The sequence below is a fragment of the Gymnodraco acuticeps genome, unplaced genomic scaffold (assembly GCF_902827175.1).
Source record: "Gymnodraco acuticeps unplaced genomic scaffold, fGymAcu1.1, whole genome shotgun sequence".
Lineage (NCBI taxonomy): Eukaryota > Metazoa > Chordata > Actinopteri > Perciformes > Bathydraconidae > Gymnodraco > Gymnodraco acuticeps.
In genome coordinates, this window is record NW_022991375.1 from 2,012,188 (window position 1) to 2,028,811 (window position 16,624).

At 42.6% G+C, this 16,624-nt stretch overlaps 1 protein-coding gene across 1 annotated transcript in view; it reads right to left on the reverse strand.

Annotated features, from left to right (window-relative positions):
* LOC117562892 (cytoplasmic dynein 1 intermediate chain 1) overlaps positions 1-16,624 on the reverse strand; it is a 55,816-nt gene that overhangs the window by 21,257 nt on the left and 17,935 nt on the right. The window contains 4 exon segments of the mRNA XM_034240843.1: positions 4,010-4,135; positions 4,281-4,380; positions 5,923-6,094; positions 8,016-8,111. Of these exon segments, the coding sequence (XP_034096734.1) occupies positions 4,010-4,135; positions 4,281-4,380; positions 5,923-6,094; positions 8,016-8,111 (494 nt within the window).

Below are 16,624 nucleotides of genomic sequence, written 5' to 3' on the forward strand. Positions count from 1 at the left end.
AAAACAATACTTCTTCTTGGGCTCTTCTATCTTGGGTAGGAGAGTATATTTTTTCAAAGTTTAACATGTTGGGAAATCTGCTTTCTTGCCGGCAACCTCATTTTAATAGTACCAGAACACACCTGGAAGAAATAATGAAACCAAATAAAGTAACCCACTATAAAATAACATCTTAATTAAACAAAAAAAGATGTGCTAATAAGTGAGCTTGTATGTGGACTTTCGCTAGCTGTTTTATTTTTTCCAGATCTTACGCTAAAGTCGGTAAACCTGTGGTATCAATCTTCTAACTCTTAGCAATAAAATATATTTGCATAATACGTAACACTTTCTTTAACTCTCAGCCATGGAGAGTAAGGCCCAATTCTCAACACGTTGGGTTTAAGAAGAACTGGTTTCAATTTCCAGACTTTTTTTTTGTTGCAAAATGAAACACTGCTTTTCGTACAGCCAAAGTTGTACAAATAATCAAATTCACCGCAAAATTCAACCCTAAAACGTTTTTTCCAGAACAAGCTACATATGTTTCCAAATCAACTCCAGTCTCACAGTCGTATATTGCTTCGCTAGCGCTTACAGGAGTTCTCTGCTAAGCTTTCTGAACACAATGCAGCTTCATCCTCCAGTGTCATTTCACATTGGTTCCAACTTAGAAAAGGCCTGTGAATAATGCTGTTGCAGTGGTCTCTCTTTTCGCTCCCTACCCTCCTTCCCTTCCTCTCCTCCGCTTCTCTTACTCAACCTTCCTGGAAGTGTCAAAGGCCTAGGGAACAACGCAAGGCAGCACGATATTAATAAAAATATGTCTGAGTCCAATGGGATATGACAGCAGCGGCGGGGGTTGTTACAGGGAGGCATGTGGTTTCGGGGGTTCGGCAGAGGTTTTAAGTCAAACGGGCTCTTTAATGTGGTGTGACTTTGCCAACTTGAGAGGCTGGTGTGAAGTTACAAGATTGGCCCCAACTGGGATGGGGCGATGATGGGTCCAACTGCTGAGACGTCCCTGATGAGGGGAGGCACGCTCAACTGGTACCAGAATCCACAGCAGCGCCCCCTTCCCACTGACGGGTCACACTTCCTCTGTTATGTTACAGATCACTGGCGGCTAAAGTGGAGTCATGAAACTGCCCCCGGTCATCAAGGGGATGTTTGATATCAGTTATAGTTTATTCGCTGTCTAGAATGAATGAGAATTCAAGATCTGTGAATATAAAACTTGAAATATATATTGAAAACAGCTTAGACATGATTCTTTAATGTCACTTGAAATGGAATTGATGAATCTTGAATGGTTTAGGATCGACGAGGGAACACCATTTGTCAAACCAGGACCTGTCTGTTTAACTGTGGCATTAGAATACAATATTACAACACTGTTGCAGTCAGACACACACTTGTACACCTCCCAAAATCAACACCAATTTTTCAACGTTTTACTTTGCACAACACCAGCAAGTCACAGACAATAAATCCCAACAGGGCTAACTGATAAAAAACATTGCCTAATGAGAAATGATGTGTAGTGTCAAGTGTAATTAAACAAGGTCCCTACAAAAGTGAATACAGCTCCAATATAGCTCCGAAACAAATAAAACTGCACCGGACACATTTCTAACCAAAATGTGAACCCTTGTTTAGGATAAAACATTTAGACCCTGAATAGGAGGTTGTACGTTGTTAGGAAGGTAGTTTTTTTGCTTTGCTAAGCCCATCCACCAAACTGCATGCGGCCAGGCAAGAAATATAGAAGCCTGACCTCACCAAAACCCCATCTGAAACACGAAGCCTTCTATAAGCCTAGCCTTATACAATAAAGCCCCTGCTGAACCTCAACCACAAACCCTCTAATTCCGACCCTGCACTGTCATTCTTTGGTACCCTTCAAACACGAGTATGATACTCATTATGTGCACTATAGTATTCAGACATCGACCTATCCATCCAAAAAATAAAACCCACAATAGATGCATAGAGAAAGCCTCCTATCCGTCTGTTCTTTTAGTTTAGTATGGGACGTTGAAGGTGAAAAGAAGAATAGGAAAAAGTAGAGAAAGAGGGGAAGAGGCCCCCGGCCCTGTGGTTTTGGGGGGTTACTCGGCAGAACATGCTCGCACATTAAGAGCCATTTGATCCACGGCTAACTAGGGAGTCGCGACTCTGTTTGCAAAAGACCCCGCAAAAAGGAAAAGAAGAGAAAAAATGTCTCTTCTCCTCTTCCCTCTCGTCTAACCGCTCCTGTGCTGCTTTCATCCAAATCCAACAGTGACAGGGGAAGTCATGGCTGAGGCACTTGCAACCCCTTCTTTCTATTTCCACTCCATTTTATTTTATCTTCATTCATCCTCTGTTTATATGGGCACTCCATTACTCCAACTCCCTGCTCATTTGCGCTCTACTTTATCTTCCTTTCGCTGTTTTTGAGTCATTCACTTTTGTTTCTCCCCGCATGAAAAGAGCATGGCTCAGCCCCAGGCCACACTAACTCACTGACTAACACTGGGGCGGTAGGAAAGTGAGGCACTTGGGAGTTTCTGTTCTCTCAGTTTTTCTTCGGTCTTTTCCCCATCTGATATCACTTCATCTAATGCACATCTTTCCAGTAAACACTCACTTACAAAAAAAAATAAAATCTCGGCATGTGGACAATTTTTGGACTTTGTTTGAAGAAAGTGCTTCGTATGAGTCTGAGAATCAAAAACAAACACAATTGACAATACGTTGTTATGTAACAGACACTTATTCCTCTGTTTTTCAATGAAAACAGACGCTATTGTATTCCAATGAGCGCATTGTCACGTACACTCGAGCACAATTCACCTCTGTTGCACACATTAGCAGCTGAATGCACCCTTAATATAAACTGAGCATTTTATCAGCTGCTCACACAAACATCCTTGAACCCCAACGTCTAATATTCATTACTGGTGATCCACAAATAAGCATGCTCAGAAACCGCAATGTTAATAAAGTCAGATGTACTGTGAATACTTCGTCAGAGAACCACATGGAAAAACTACTGAATCCTACAGCTACACGATCCCTCGCTGTAATCTATCCTTAAGACCACATGGATTTTAGCAGCGGCATAAATTATGGTGCAGTGAAAGAACCGAGTGCTTTAAAAGTCCATTATGGAACGAGACTTGTATAGCGAGCTAGATATTGAAATATTTCCACGCAGAGTGCGGTCTTCTGGAGTATGTGGTTCTGTATGTGTTCGACAAAAAAGAAAAAAAATCGATTTCCTGTTTAAACGAAGCCTAAATGTGAAAGTATGTGTGTGCATTTTATTTCTGAGCAATGAAGCCTGTGACTTTAATACTTTTACAGGTGTATTTACAAATTGCAGTGACGTGTATGAGGAACATTTTTAAATTATTGGGAAACCCGGCACTGCTGACATTAGAGCATCAACGTGGGTGGGCTAACACACACATGTGGCAGCGTTGGATTAGGAAGTGGTAGGCCACATCATTTAACTAGCAAGACGGCCTCGCCTGTCTCGCGGGAGCCGTGAAGCCCTCACACCCAATCCTTCTATCCCTCTCTCCTCCATCCCGTTTTCTCAGTGTCACTTGTTATTAGCATCTCACCCATCATTGAGTTTCTTTCCAAACCAAAACCTACCTTTTTGCCATTAAAACTGGCCTGCAGTGCCACCGTTCAGCTTTAATCCAATCTGGAGGGTCAAATGAGCGCTTGTGGTGCTGCCTTTCATTTCCCTTTGCTTCACTCGTTACTATTCAGTCACAAAGGGGCTCTCATTATAGGGTAGAAAAGAGGAAAAAGCTGGAGCTGTTGGGTTGCCATTTAAGGTATGAAAAGAGGTGAGAGGGAGATGTAGCATGATTTGTTCTTTTTTTTGTAGGTTTGTTGCAGATGTTTGTACACTTGCAACTAAACACCCAGAAAACATAGGAGAAATCAAATAATGAAAATGAACATCTTCCTGTCCTGAAATCATATCTGCCATCATATTTTGTAGTTGTGAAAATATGTGTACAAGTACCTGACAGTGATAGATGTACTCAGGTGTGGCCTTCTTAAATTTCATGTTCCATACTAAAGCAACACCATCCGGTTCATGAGGAGCATCCTCATTATTGTTGTAAGAGGCGACCAGCAGCTCTGGATACTGAAAGAGAGAGACAGAGGGATGGAAATATAAGTATTAAAGTGATGCTCAACACCTGAATGTTTGCTGTAAGACTTTAGGAAGCATAGTTTTGGATTTATTCATTTTAAATGTACATTGACACACACATAGCTGCAGGCCTCACCTGAGGGGACCAGTCGAGGCAGGTGATCACGCGATGTTTGGACCAGTGTTCATCGTAGAAAACTCGGCTGAAGGACAGACTGGAGCCGCTACCCAAGTCTCTGAAAAAACACAGTAAATATATCATGAAATATCCTGCCAGGAAAATAATGTGCCTTCAGTCTGCAGGGGTCGGTTCAAGGTTTTTATTTAGTCATACGAACATAGCTACAGTGTAGTTATGCCGATGACAATCTTAGGTCACAGGCTCCTCCAACAGTGCAACACAAAACACAGATAAACAGAAAAATATAGTGCCAGTAAATACAAAAAGAAAAATAGTTTAAAAAAGTGAAATAGTGCAATAAGAGTCTATATGCAAGTTATTGGAATATGATATATTAGATAGATTATTTCTAAGTAGCAGCCAGATGAATGTTATGGATGTTGTTTCAACAGTGCAGGTGTTTAACAGTCTTATTGCCTGTGGGGTGAAACTGTCCCTGAGTTGTGATCACTGCTGGGGTCACTCCAATCTGGAAATCCACACCGTGTATTCGAAATAGTCAGATTGTTGCATCATTTCAGTAAGCTGTTTTGTATTTTGTGTCTATTTGTTCATTGCAACTCAGTCAATTACAACATTACATTACATTACATTGCATTTAGCTGACGCTTTCATCCAAAGCGACTTACAATAAGTGCATTCGACCAAGAAGACACAAACTAGAAGAAAACAGAATCATATAAGTACATCAGGTTTCATAGAGCTAAAACATTTCAAGTGCTACTCAACTGGCTTTAGATAAGCCAGTCCGTTGTTAGTATATAAGTGCTTTGTTAGTATGTAAGTGCTGAGTTATTATATAAGTGCTTTTTATTTTGTTATTTATTTTCTTTTGAATTGTATCGCTCGAAGTGGAGTCGAAAGAGATGAGTTTTTAGTCTGCGCCGGAATATGTGCAAGCTTCCTGCTGTCCTGATGTCAATGGGGAGCTCATTCCACCATCTTGGAGCCAGGGTAGCAAACCCACGGGTTTTTGCTGATGGGAACTTGGGTGCTCCTTGCAGTGCGGGTGCAGCGAGCCGTTTGGCCGATGCAGAGCGGAGTGCACGTGCTGGGGTGTATGGTTCAACAAACATTGTTCACTATTCACTGTGAATGATCTCCTTTGTCTGCCGTGCTAAATTAGATTGAATGGTGGTTATGTTTTTACAATTACATTAAAACAAAATGGAAACGGTGAAAAGGAGAGTACTGATGTTGAGCCTGTTTTAGAAATAATCTCTATTTGACCACAGGCTTGATGCTTAACTGTGGCTGCAGTGGTCAAAGTCAAAGTTAGAAGCATTTGTATATAATAGCAGAGCAGTATACAAACACATCATTGCATTTCTAACTTCAACCGACACTTTGATAACCTACAACTGTTCAGATTGCAAGACGAGAGGATGGATGTCAGTTTTCCCCTGAGAGGGTGACATCAGCAGGAAAACATGCAGTTTGAAGAACAAAGGAGTTCCCGGGACCCTAAAGTGTCACAGTGGGCATGAGTCAGTCTTTGCACATTTGCTAGTTTGAGGCACGCAAGCAAACACACACACACACACACATGTGCTCTCACAGCCAAACACAGACTCTCCCTCCTCCCTTCCAAACTCACCCCTCCTTCTCCTCCAGGTCCAGGCCGCTGTAGTCGAAGAAGATGTTTCCGTCTTCGGCCAGAGCTCTCTCCATCACCCGGATGCTGCAGTCGAAGAAACTCTGAAAGTCTGAAGAGTGCAGGATCTGCTGCCTCTCCTCCTCCGTCAGCTCTCTCAGAACTGGAAAGGAGCCTGGTGAAAGGAACATTTCATAAAGACAAGAGCATGAGAGAAACAGTTATTCACACATTATGCACAGCGCACCCCGGAAAAAACGTGGGTTTAACATCTTAAAACTTTGCATTTGTTTTGTCCGACCAATCTTCCAAATTCCAAAGATATTACATTTAATTTTATTATAAAACAAGAGAAAAACCTTCCTCACCAAGTAGCTAGAAGTAAGGAAGGTTGACAATACATTTAGCTGATTTATGTTTTATCAATGTACTTTATTTCTTGCAAAAGTGTATTATCAGTACTAATTAGAAGCTGTTAAATCTATGTAACATTTTCTCTTTTCCTTTTTATACCTAAAATATAAAATTGTTCAATCCTTTGTTGCATTATTTAAGAGAAACAAATAATAAATCATCTCAATAGTGCATTTAAAACTGTAATAAGTCAATAGTATTTGATGTGACCTACAAAATACAGGTATGTGTTTTGGTTTTAAACAGCTGAACCACACTTTCGCTCTGTACCGTTCAAAAGGGTTTTACTAAGACATTTCTATATTTTTAAACTCAACTAAGACATCTGTATTTACACTACTCTAATGATTGTGACAACCTACTTTTAATAACTGAAAATAGTTCAAATGCCTGGCTGTGTATGACTTTAATGCATTATAAAGAAAAAAGGGCTTCCGCTGTCAGATTAACATTCACTTCATCTCTATCAAAACCAGGATCCCATCAAGGACATACTAAACTACAAACAGTTCCTAATGCATCTCTTCTAATAAAACCCTACAGTAAGAAGTTCATAAACAAGAGAAAAAACAAAGCGTCCCGCCTCCCTTTGAACGTAATGGCTGCACAGCACGGCGTCCGGGTTTTGAAGTCACTGTCCCCAAGCACACATGCGATTTTTACACACACACACACACACACACACAGGCACGCACAAACACACATATATCGACCTTTACCCTGCCTCTTGACTTTGATCCCCCCCCCATCCCTTTGTATTTCTTACGAGTTGTCAGAAAAGAGCCAGTGATTCGAGTGGCAGAGATCAAAGGCCAGACCTTCTAATAGGCCAGGATGGAGAGGAGACGGATGACTTTGTGTTTATGAGTGTGTGCGTGCATACATCTGACTATGTGTGTGTGTGTGTTTGAGTCACATTCAGTGCCGTCAGGAGTGTGTTATGAGTCTGAATAGGAATATGTCTTTCCATCTGTGTTTGTATCACATGTTGTATTTTAATCAAGCCTAATCTCCATATTTCACAACACAAACGCTCCACATACACACACGCGCTTCTCCATTCCTCTCCTCTTTGAAGTGTGGTCAGGGGGGGGGTCAAGTGACAGGTTTTTAATCAGTGCTGACCCCCACATGCCATGGAGCTGATATGCTGGACCCGCCTTAACCCCCACCATAATCACCCCCGTCCTTCCATCTGATACACCCACTGACTGGCAGACGGTGTCAAACACAAGTGGCCGTGATTCGTGACAGTTTCAAAAACAACATGAGAAGTTTTTCTGTCTGCAGAAATTCAGGGCACAATTGCTACATAAAGTTAATTAACAAACACAAATAAATGAACTAAAATGTGTTTGCAGATGCATTTTATTTCATCGAATAACTATTTATTTCTTAAACTGTACTGTGACTTTCATGGTTTTATTTCATGCCTGTTTTATTTAAATTAGTGTTTAATGTTTCACATTGTATTTAAATGTCCTTTATTACGCGCTTTTTTGCACTTTGTTGCTATGCTTTAAATGTTTTAAAACACCATTGTTGCTCTAATGTGCTTTGTATTCAAACATGCAGGAGGAAACCTACAAGAGAAAATGTAACCAGAATAAATAAGGTGATTACGGATCTCTAAAATGCTAATAGCTGAACATGTTTACCCTCCATGGATTCATCCTTTGTACCTTCTTTGTTTTCTCTGTTGTCATCTTCATCCTGTTGCTCCGACTCAGGGCCTGGCTTCGCCTCCATCATCTCCTCATCTTCCTCTTCCTCCTCTACTGAGAGAGTCAAATAAAGAAAGAGAGAGAGAGCACTCATGTTAATCAACAGCTGTTCCAATTTTCCTCTACCTCCCGCTGCGTCCTGCCTTCCCCCCCTTCTTAGCAAAATAATCATTCCCAGACAAGCACCGACGTACACCTGACTAGCTAACATTCTGTCCAAATGGGTTTCATTTACAAACACACGCACTGCTGGGTTTTTTCAAAAAAACACAAAATGTCAAGCATTCAGGCTGCAGAGTTTCTATTACACTTGCGTATGTTTACTAAGTAGTATACATTGTAATATAAAAGGAAACAAGCTTGTAAACGTATCCGTATTGTCTCTCTGTTCACATGGTCTGCATATGTGCAAACAAATATAACACACAAAAACACAGAGACGGACAGCAGGAAGTGTCAGAGTGTCTTTCACCTTTGACCCAAAATCAAAAAGGTCCATTGGTGTGTGTGTGTGTGTGTGTGTGCGTGTGTGAAGGGGATTCCCTCTGCATTCCCTCTAATCAGGCTCAGCAATTATTTGCCTCTCCAGGATGTATTGTAAGTATGTGCAGTGTGTGTGTGTGTGTGTGTGTGTGTTTGGGAGGTGGTGGGGTTCAAGTATGAAGGGTTACTGTCAACATAGGCACCTGCTTGTCAGCTACTCCCCCCGCCAACAAGCCCTCACTCCCCTCGGGGTGTGTGTTGGTAACCCTTACCAACCTCTCCTCCTCTTTTCTGTTGCTCCTTCCCTCCGAAACAGATGCTTAGATTTTTTTGGGGGCCTCTCTCAGTAGACCTCTTAACACCCTGACACCGTGACCAGACACCTGTGGTCTGCCAACACACACGCTACACACATACGATCTGTCTTTCCCTCTCTCTCAAACACACACACATCCCGGGGCCCACGCCTGTAGAGCCAGGGGTGGCGAGGGGTTAACTGGCGCAGGGTCAAGCTGACAACAGTGGCTCAGTGCAGCGGGAGGAAGTGACTACATCACACTCTCAGACGTGTCATGTCTCTCTCTCACACACACACACACACAGAAACACACACTCACGGGATGTGTTTAACTCAGCTGGAGTATGGCCCGGGGCACTGTTAAAACCACTTGCTGAAGCACTGCTCTTGCACCGGACGAACTGTCTATTCATCAACTTGGACTCGCCTAAGCTTTTGATAAACTCACTGCTGCTCTTTAAAAAGGTACAAATTTGATTATAATGGTGGAGTGATCTCATCAATATGATTGGGATCACTTCTGGCTTTAATTTACTTACATTTAAGGCTTCCCAGAACATCCTGTTCTCACCCTTTTTCCTCTACCAAATGTTTGATATATGACTTTCTTACTGTACATAATCAATCACTAAGCCATATCAAATGCATGCCGGTGAGGCTCAGTCCAAGTAAGTGGTTAACAGTCAGCAGTAGTGATCCAAACACCAGTGACCCACCAGTATGGAGGAGAAACCAGGGAAAAAACAGACAGGCAGGCTGCCAGACTAGCTCCATGTCTGAGCTGCCAAAACAGCCAGGCAAACAGACGCACAGGAATACCCCTTCATTCAGGCCTTTTGTCATCCATTGATGGATCAAGTTTATACATTTTGAATTTTTCAGATATTGTTTTCTTGTCATCTATCAGTCTCATCACTATTCCTCTCCACAAACGTCTGTCATTACTCTGATATGGCTTTAGGATGTGAACAGAAATGTGGGGTCCTGCTAATAAGATGCATTACTAATTTATATTCTTAAATGTTTTCCTTGACCTTATATGACCGGTCCGCTGGTTGGAATGTGTGGTGATGGGAGGAGCGTCAGTAGAGGAGAGAGAGACCACATTGAGGAGCGGTCAAACTGTCAACCCCCGGGACCACAGGACTCTGGAGCAAGGCAGCGTGATTCATGGCCTATGGATAACCTCACTGAGGGGAGACGGTCCAATTCCCGTATGCTGATGTCGTTGCCAGCGGCAATGCATCGAGTTGTGCTGAGTCCCCGCACCAAAAATATCCTGGCTATTTCCTTTGAATGGACATTTTTAGGGGTACATGTTTATGTATGTAAGTAAAGCAAAAGCTCTATTGTGGTAAATGATATTGGAGAGTAGGATCCATGGGTTGGAAATGATGATATAAAAGTTTTTTAAAATGTACATGCAAACACACACAGGGTTTACTGATGTGTTGCAGAAGAAGCAGGGAGGGGAAATCAAAAGAGACAATCTTCCACAGTTAGAGTGTGTCTGCTTGCTACCCTGTAAGTATCCACACACTTTCTTATGTCCACCTCTTTCCAGTCACGGGATGCTTTCTCTTTCCACCTGCCGCTTAATACCGCTCCTCACCGCGGGACAACAGGTTAACCGGTGTCCTCCCCCTCGCCGTAGACGGGGGTCCACCTTGATGAAACTCCGCTTGGGGGCTCCTGTTTTGGCCGACTACACACCCGGGGTAATGATATCCTCCGTAGCCTGGGGCTGCCTCAATCTTCCCCCGGCTGCTTACTCATGCTGACCGTGCCCAGTCAATTCTGCACAACCCAGCAGGTATGAAGACACACAGATTCAGTGTGGAGATACACACAAACAAATGTGTAAAGGTGGTTTGTAAATGTATGAGGGGCCGTACAGGCCGTAATTCATACTGGTCCTCTCACGCACATACATTCTCCTTTTACATACATATATTTTCACTCTTACATACATACATATATTTTCACTCTTACATACATACATTCTCCTTGTACATACATATATTTTATAATATATGCATGTCTGAAGAGAATATATGTATGCAAGAGAAGAATGTATGTATGTGTGAAGACAATATATGTATGTGAGAGAAGAATGTATGTATGTGTGAAGACAATATATGTATGTGAGAGAAGAATGTATGTATGTGTGAGAGAAAGTATAGTGGAAACGGAAGGAGTATGGTTGAAACGGAAGGCAGGTCATTATCGCGCTGTGATTGGCTCAGAAGGTCGAGCGGGGCGGGCTCATGTTCAGAACTTCTGATTCAAATCAACATGATGGAGGGAGAGGGTTAGGGTTAGATGACTCCGTGTATCTACGGACCACTTGTTTTTCTTTATTAAACAAGTAAACGGAAGAGTGTCTGCGAGGCGTTTTTGCTTTTTGTTTTTACCTTACTAAATGGTCTAATGGTCATTGTAGCGAGGGGGGGGGGGGGGGGGGGGGCGCGATACTCGCGGAAGTGATTTCAAAACAAAAGCACTCGTTTGCTTGGAACGTTGAACATAATTATAAACAAGGGGAAACAAGGTGAATTTAGCGATCACAACGAAAACGGCCAAGACACACATTGAGCCCAGAAAATGAATGTTATTAAGGCTGTAAATATAATAAGCATGTGTCTAAAATGGACAACATTGTTAGGAGATTTAAACTATACAGCGATTCTGCACTGCGGTCACTCAGCCGTCTCTCGCGTTTGTCTTTTCAAATCAGCTGCTCTTCATATTTTACAAATATTTTTTAATGAAAGTTCTTAATAAAACTGACACTGTTGGACTCGAGGGGAGAAGAATACATGGACAACATTGTTAGGAGATTTAAACTATACAGAGAGCCGTTTTTTCAAATCAGTAGCTCTTCATTTTCTTTTTACAAATATATTTTACCACAAGTTCTTCATAAAACTGACACTGTTGGACTCGGTACTAGTTTGACTGCTACTAACAATACATTGAAGTACTTTTACTGTGTACTTTGTGAGAAATACTCTGTCAAAGTCCCCTCCATATAGCACATCATCTAATGCATCAGTCCGTCCCAGGCGGGAGTTTATAAACCAAAGAGTAACCGCCCTTACGGCACGCTCTGATAAGTAAAGCGAACGCACCCGCAAGGACACCTGGCCAGGGATGTGACAGTTTCAGGGGTTGACAAAATGTTCCTTAAAACCCCTAATGCTTGCTGCAATCTACGCGATTCATCTCCCTCCATCATGTTATGTTGATTTGAAATCAGAAGTTCTGAACATGAGCCCGCCCCGCTCGACCTTCTGAGCCAATCACAGCTCAAGAATGACCTGCCTTCCGTTTCAACCATACTCCTTCCGTTTCCACTATACTTTCTCTCTCACATACATACATTCTTCTCTCACATACATATATTGTCTTCACACATACATACATTCTTCTCTTGCATACATATATTCTCTTCAGACATGCATATTATAAAATATATGTATGTAAAAGGAGAATGTATGTGCGTGAGAGGACCAGTATGAATTATGGCCAATAATTGACCATGACCAATTATTTTAGCCGGCCCGGCTAAAATAACTGGATGGCCTACCTGCCTGTCAGCCTTCCATCTCGTGCACAAACTTATCTCGTGCCCTCATTGGTCATGTGCGCGTTCGTGTGTGTTGGAGGAGGGGCTCTGTAAGGAAGTCTGACGGAAGGGGCAGATTTTTTTTGGCTGCGTAGTTTCAAATTCTAGCGCACTCGAGCTGGTTTTCTACCCTACCTTTAAGCCACCTACAAAGTCAGTCAAATGTAGAGTAATTTCTTGTTCAATGCCCAGCTATACATGCAGACCATTTTATTAAGATAGAAGTGAAGATGCATACAATGTCAGGCACTGATAACCCTTTACAACCATATGCTTGATGTGTTAATTTATTCCGTTTTTGCATTTCCTTTTTGTGTTTAATAGAAAATAATGCTTAAAATTCATCAAGTTATGATTACCACAGTAGGGGTAAAGTATTCGCCCCACACACACATATTAGCAGCTAGACCCGAGGTAAAGCTTGTGAGGCTAACCAAGCAGAATGATTTTCTTCACCACACTTCCTCACACTGATCAAACACTGTGGCCGTTTCTCAATCGCGAGGATGCTGGCTTGGTAATCGCGTACTTCCAAGTCACTTCCTTCAGAAACGAAGCAAGTATACTTCCAAGCCACGGCTTCGGAAAACGAAGAAGAATGGAACAGGCTAACAAGTGTGCCACTCTCTCTAACGGTTTCAACATAAACTCTAACGAAAATAAATACCTTACGATGTCTATCTATTGTATCTAATTATGAACTTGCTTTACTTTTACGGAACACATTTATGGTGATAACAAATGTAACAAAGTAACACATTTACCAACACTACACATGTTATACGCCACTACTTACATTTAAATGTGTGCTGCGTAGGTTCAGCCATTCTCCGCAATGGTTTTTGAAATTGGTCCGTACGCAAAGCATTGTGGGGATTTTAAGGACGTGAAGTCTACCCATGTGCAGCCGCGAAATTTCCCCCAAACCAAGGACGCGGCCTCGGTGGAATTCCAAGTATGCTGGAGATTGGAACAGTACTTCGACGGCACTCGATGACGTGGCATCCTTGAAATATTGGCTTGGAAGCCAGTTTCCTCGAGATTGAGAAACGGCCAGTGTGTGTGTGTGTGTGTGTGTGTGTGTGTGTGTGTGTGTGTGTGTGTGTGTGTGTGTGTGTGAGAAATGACAAACAAAACTGTCCAGCTGGTCAGAAAGTGGGAGTCCCCAATGTCGAGTGGACCTACATAGCCGCCAGGCTAGCCCACCTGATCCACATGCTTAACAATGATGTCACCGTAAGAGAAATGGCCAGGGCCTCTCTCCTGCTGGATCTACAAAGAAGGAAGATCCCCCTGGCCAGCGCAGACCAGAACAACTTCCTCGGCTTCAGGAGGAAAGACTCTGGGAAACTGGACTCTCAGGCCTAGTGCTGTAGCGACGCGTCGACGACGTCGACTTCAAAATATCGTCGACGACATATTTCCGCGTCGACGCGTCGCTACACACACGTGGGTCACCCAAAGCAACAAGCAGTTCGCAATCGCACTTCAAACACAATGGAGACTGAAACGGCTACCACCTCCTCCTCACAGGATTGCGCACGAAGCCCCCAAACGAAAACATCTCGCCCTAGGTCTTCAAAAGCATGGGAATATTTTAAAGTTAGTCCAAAACGCAAAGATATTTATATATGTATATCTCACTGAGACTGCTGCATAGCCTAGCAGAAGCAGCAGCTAGCTGTGGTGGCTACCATTAGCAGCTAGCATTTGCTCTCCGATTTTTTACATAAAATGGAATTATGGATTATAAATGCAATCATTTTTTTATACATAGACGTTAAAAACCTATGGATTAACCGATTCAGCCGCGTTTTTTCTCATTGTAATGCCATTGAACACGTCTTTTGATCAGATTGACAGCTACGGTGGTGAGACGATCTCCCTAGAAGCTCTGTGAAGGTACGTGTTGTGATGACTGTATTTGCTTCCCCTGTCGCGAGTCCGGATCACTCAGTGATGATACTATATACCTACATAATCTGTGGAGTCTCAGCTTTAATCGGATATATTGTATGTGCAGCTACGATAAGTAATAAGGGTACTTTTATCTTGAGTTCTGTGCCAATGTCCGTTAGCATTTTTCGCTCAGGGGTCATTTAGATGCTTCTTATGAGACTTGTGTTTTGTTTTGGTAAACATGGTTTGTATCGTCAGTTAGCTGAGATTATTTCCGTTAATCTGGTATAACACATTAATAGGTTCTTAAATATTAAGATCCCCTGAGACACAGTATCGTGAAAAAATATTTTTTTACATTACGTTTTTTTTTACATTACGTTTTTTATGAATTGAACAACAGAAAAATAATCGTTAGATTAGTCGACTAATCGATCAAATAATCGCCCGATTAATCGTTTTCAAAATAATCGTTTCCCCCCCAGCACTACTCAGGCCAAGGGCTTCGGGGTCTGGTCTGACTGGCCAGATCTCAATGACCTCTGCAATCGGACTGGAGTCCAGCTGAAATGGACAAGACTCAACACACAGACTGAAGTCCCCGTCTCTGATGAACTGATCACTGACCCCAGTGTGGTTGTGAAGGCCGACATCACAACACCTCAGGAAGAGACTGTGGAACTGCACAGAGACTCTGCAAGGAGGGTTTTGCTCAGCACGAAGCAGTCTGAGATCAGGCAGCACTGGTGTGGACTCAGACTGCAGGGAAAGCTAGCCTGTTTGGGGTTTGCTGACCACTCAGTCTCACACTCAGTGTTTAAGAACGCCGCTGTTGGTGAGGATGTTCTGACATTTACCATCAAAGCAAGACTGCAGGTATTACCCACAATCTGTCCACCTGGTACCCTCGCATTCACACTCCATTCTGTTTAAACCATCAGGATTCACAACAACACCTAGAATCCATTGCACACATAACAAATGGATGTAATGCATACAAACGCCTGTACATAGCCCGTCATGACCGTATTGTGGACATTGTGTCGCTAGAGTGCTACCAGAATGGTTTGGCTTTACCAATGATGTCTTTTTGCTAACATCCCAAATACACCTGATGTTGTTTTTGTTGACACCAACCACAGGGAGGTGCTAATATTAGAAGTGGGCTGTGCCTTTGACCTGTACATGGACCAGACTTTCCAGGACAAGTATATCAAATACCAACCACTGCTCGATGTGATAACCAGCTTTGGGTACAAGTGTAGATATAGCATACTTGTATTTGGAAGTCTTGGCCATGTATATAAATGCACCATGATTGGTCTGAGAATTGCTGGAATGTCAAAGAGAAAAGCCAAACAAATTGCCAAATATTGCTCTGTTTCAGCTATTATTGGCAGCTTGCTTAGCCCTGATATATTTGATTCCCTGTCTTATGTAATATAATTTGTGGAACCAAATAAAGTATTCAAGTGTGTGTGTGTGTGTGTGTGTGTGTGTGTGTGTGTGTGTGTGTGTGTGTGTGTGTGTGTGTGTGTGTGTGTGTGTGTGTGTGTGTGTGTGTGTGTGTGTGTGTGTGTGTGTGTGTGTGTGTGTGTGTGTGTGTGTGTCTGGAGGCGAGGATGAGACCGGGCCCCAAGTGTGTCATCAACTACAATATGGGGGCAGAGCCGCAGACTTATCGTAGCAGTATGGAGGTGACTGCGAAACTGAGTCACGCACAATCAAAGTTGACAAGAGTTTTTATAAATCTCTATTGTATTAATCACAAAGAAAGATGAATACTGATATGATATGGAGGAGGCGGCAGTAACAGGAAGAGGGAAAGATGAATCCAGCAGGATTTTGGGGGCTCCCACGCACTGGAAATAACCCTACAACATGTTACACACATCCATATGGACACACACTGACACACACATAGAGTTCGCAGGGGTTCTGGGAGGTTGGCTGTTGGGCGGACCACAACACAAGCACTATGCAGAGGAGTAGGAGGAGGCTGACATGACTTGAAAGGCTTCTCTAATGTGGCCCTGGCACGACACACACACACACACACACACACCAACTTCACTGAGAACAACTCATATTGTTAGAGAGAAGAGACAGTCGCAACACACTCACACTACATCGTCTTCACCTCTGTACACATTACAAATGACCTGAGGCATCAGGGGAATTTTCTCATTTTAATTCACCCCACCTCCAGTAATATAATCCTTGATATCAAAGCACCAAAAAAACCACAATCATTTTATA